General features: G+C 47.9%; 1 protein-coding gene across 1 annotated transcript; it reads right to left on the minus strand.

The window, feature by feature from the left end:
- Window positions 1–2,548: 2,548 nt before the first annotated feature.
- Window positions 2,549–3,093, minus strand: LOC119163843 (translocase of inner membrane 9). Its single transcript, XM_037415910.2, has one exon. It carries the CDS (start codon window positions 3,072–3,074, stop codon window positions 2,802–2,804), a length of 273 nt encoding a protein of 90 aa, XP_037271807.2. The 5' UTR covers window positions 3,075–3,093; the 3' UTR covers window positions 2,549–2,801.
- Window positions 3,094–3,484: the final 391 nt, after the last annotated feature.

Genomic DNA, 3,484 nt, shown 5'->3' on the forward strand with positions numbered 1-3,484 from the left:
TGGAGAAGCCCTGAAGTACACCAAGAAGCATCAAGCAGCTGCCTGGCAGACCCAGAGGTCAACTTATGACCGTCATCGGCAGTCAACAACCATCAGAGAGGGTGACCTCGTGCTCTTGGACACTCATACCTTGAGTAATGCAGCCAAAGGTGTTTCGGCCAAGTTGGCACCACGGCGAGGTGGACCTTATCGTGTGGTCAGGCAGGTTGGTGAAAATGACTTCATCCTGGGTGACCCAGTTACGAGGCGTCGTCGAACCATTGCCCATGCTGATCAGTTGGTACTGTACCATGAACCACTGCTTCTCCCTTCCGCCCCGAATTCACGATTCGAGGGGGGGGAGAGTTGTGAGGAATAAGAGGGAGTGCCGGTAGGCTGGGTGTGAATCTCTGAGGCTGTGCGTGGTTGACGGTGGAGGAACAAGGTGGCGTGCGCGAGTGTCACGTGAACAGTGAAGGGGTCTCTGAGGCTGTGCGTGGTTGACAGTGGAGGAACGAGGTGGCGTGCGCGATTGTCACGTGAACAGTGAGGGGGCGCACGGAAAGAGGGAGAAGGGGACGGGGCGGTCGAAGTCGGGACGGGTGCGGTCGGAGTATGGCACGAGAAATAAATGGTTGTGTGAGCGTGGTTGCCTGTCGTGAAGTGTATCGTCGTGCGTGATAAGGCTCTGAAACGGAACTTGAAGGGACCGGCAAAGTATCTTCCGGTTACCTCGAGTACCGTCAATCCTATTAGAGGCAGTTGTTCCAATTAAGCAGCAGTTACGTTTAACACTTTTTCGTTTACTGAGAGTGTACTGTACTTTTATAAAAGGGCAGTAACATGCAAGATGGAAATCTGTTAATCAGTTGGCGAGAATGAGACCAGGCATCTGCTGAATTTCACTCGGTGCCTGCACGTGAAGTATATCAGTCCTGGTGTTGTAGCAGTTGCAGTGCTCACTTGCTGACCCGAAGGTCGCAGATTCGATCAAAGCCGTGGCAGCCGTATTTTGGTGGAGGTGAAACCTTAGAGACCCATGTATTGTGAGCCGTCGGCTCGCGTGAGAGAATAGCAAGTGGTAGAAATTTCCAGAGCTCTTCTCCGCGCTGCCCCTCATAATCGTATCTTGGCTTTTGGACGTAAAACACTAGAAAACACCAGATATGATGTCATGTATGTGAAGTTCCTTGTTCATCAATGTGTAAGTATATTGTGTGGCACTGACCTTCTGTAAGGCCATTCTATGTGTGTGCCACAGCAGCATCCACTATTTATCGCTGTTTCTGTGGCTCGGGTGGATCTTTAGAGTGGCAAATGCAGTCTGGTTAGCACATGTGTCGTGCCTTGAAATGAATGCTGAGTGTCCACAAAATAATACAGCAAAAAGATAAGCTGGCCACAAAATGATACAGACATAAACAAACAATGCAGTGTGTGCCGAAATTGCCCTCTTGTGGTGAGTAGTATGCTTTCAAAAGCGCAGCTCTGGCGATGCATTTGCCCGGGCGGTGCTCTGAACAGCACACGGCAATTTCGGCACAAGCTGGTGTGGTTCGTATTACATTGTGGCAGGCTGTACAGGTGAGCCCCAGCAGGTTTCATACTTCACTAATTATGTATCTTTGGCCTGTACTTTGTTGATACACTCGCATGTACTGCATTGGAATTGAAAGCATTGGTGCATGTAGACAACTATGTATCTTTGGATACATAAGTAAAATTTTCCCGATGCCCATGGTCAAATGGCCACCCCTTCTGTGACACAGTCTCATTCTTGTTGTGGCTACTTGTCCGGGACTTAATCACCTCTTGCCTCTGTACACCACCTTAACATCCTGCATCTCATCTAGTAGAGGATGAATGGTGGCCCATAGTAACATGGTTGCCCCTTCTAGGTTGGATACTGAGTTTTTTCTCCAGAAGGAATCTGTCTTGAACTTAGAGCACAATAAGCCAATCTCCCTGATCGCTTCCTTCGGATGGTACACACCACCTCCCTGACATCTTGTGGCTCATCTGTACGGGATGAATGATCAGAATGTAGGTATCCAAAAATCAGTGGCGTTTTCAAAAAGAATGTTCATGGCAAAGATATATTCTCTTGGTTCAAATAACTTCATGCTATAATTGCTTTGACTGTTGGCAGTGGAGTTGACCAAGCATTGCATTACTGGTGACACCATTTAGATTGCTTTAAAACCTGTAAATTCATTGTGAGGGCATATTGTAAGCGATAAGCAACTATATCATTTATTATGGTTGCAGTTGCAGGGGTGTTGTAGTAACGTAGTAATTCTTGACAGTGCTTATACTCGCAATGCATCAACCAAATTTGAAGAGCATATTTTAACCAAATCTAGACAGCTAGCTGAAACAAAACACAAATATCGCAGTTGTGCTTAAGCTATGACCAAACTGTGGTCTGGAGAAGTTTTTCAAGTTTCGCTATTGGGTACATTTGTGAAACGTTTTAGGTTACGCAGGAGGTTGTCGAATATTCGTGATGGTAAGGGCTAAATCGCCAGCTACTCGTTAACATCGGGCAACAAAAGACTAAGTCTTCGCAAACAGTGCATAACGGTTTATTACAAACTAATACATGGAGTAAACTACGCTTTGAAATTAAAAGCGATGCCAGAGAACCGTGAAATACGGAAACTTGTCAGACGTTCCATGCGCACCTTGTCACGAAGCACACCCACACACGTGTTTTGTAACGTAGCAAAGCAGCACGTCCGCAGGTCGACGCAGGTGGACGTGGCCCAAGGTGAGGAATGCCGCTCTCTCGTCGCATTCATCTCTCCGAGTCGCAGCGACGGCTAGTGCAGCCCTTTTTGCGCCGCTAACGCCGCTTCGTTGGTTTGGATTTGGAACTCCTGGAAGCGCTGCGATATGCGCTGGTTCATCTTCATGTATTTCTCCATGCAGTTCATGGCGCACTTCTCCTCCTTATCCCTCACGTGCCTCACCGTGAAGTCGTGCACGCAGTCGGCGAAGCACAGCTCCGACAGCTTGTTGTACGAGACGAGAAAGTCTTTGAACTGCTTGATCTGTTCGGCTTGCGGGTCTGCCGATGGCATGGTCGCCGCCATTTTAAAATGTCTGTATTGGCTTGGCTCGTTTTGGCTACAGTGGCTAAATGATATTTTGGCTTTCCATGGGTCCATCCCTGACTCATAGTACAGTGTACTAGAATATGCACTATAATCGGATCAGCGCCTCCTCTATTTTAGAGGAGGCGCTTATAGGATGGATGGCCAGACAGTGCTGTATGTGATCATTGCGGCGCTGACGAAACCATCGAACACATTTTGTGTCAGTGCTCTCAGTACAACTGTCAGAAACAGTCCCTGTCAGCAGTGTTTGCACGCCTCAACGACCAGCCGCTGTCCGAAAAATTAATTTTGGAATACCGGAAAGATCGAGCTTCACAGCAAAAAGCGACGAAGGTCCTCCTGAAGTTTCTACGATTGACCTGCCTCGTCGAACGTTTGTGACGTTT

This window comes from Rhipicephalus microplus, chromosome 9 (genome assembly GCF_043290135.1).
Source record: "Rhipicephalus microplus isolate Deutch F79 chromosome 9, USDA_Rmic, whole genome shotgun sequence".
Lineage (NCBI taxonomy): Eukaryota > Metazoa > Arthropoda > Arachnida > Ixodida > Ixodidae > Rhipicephalus > Rhipicephalus microplus.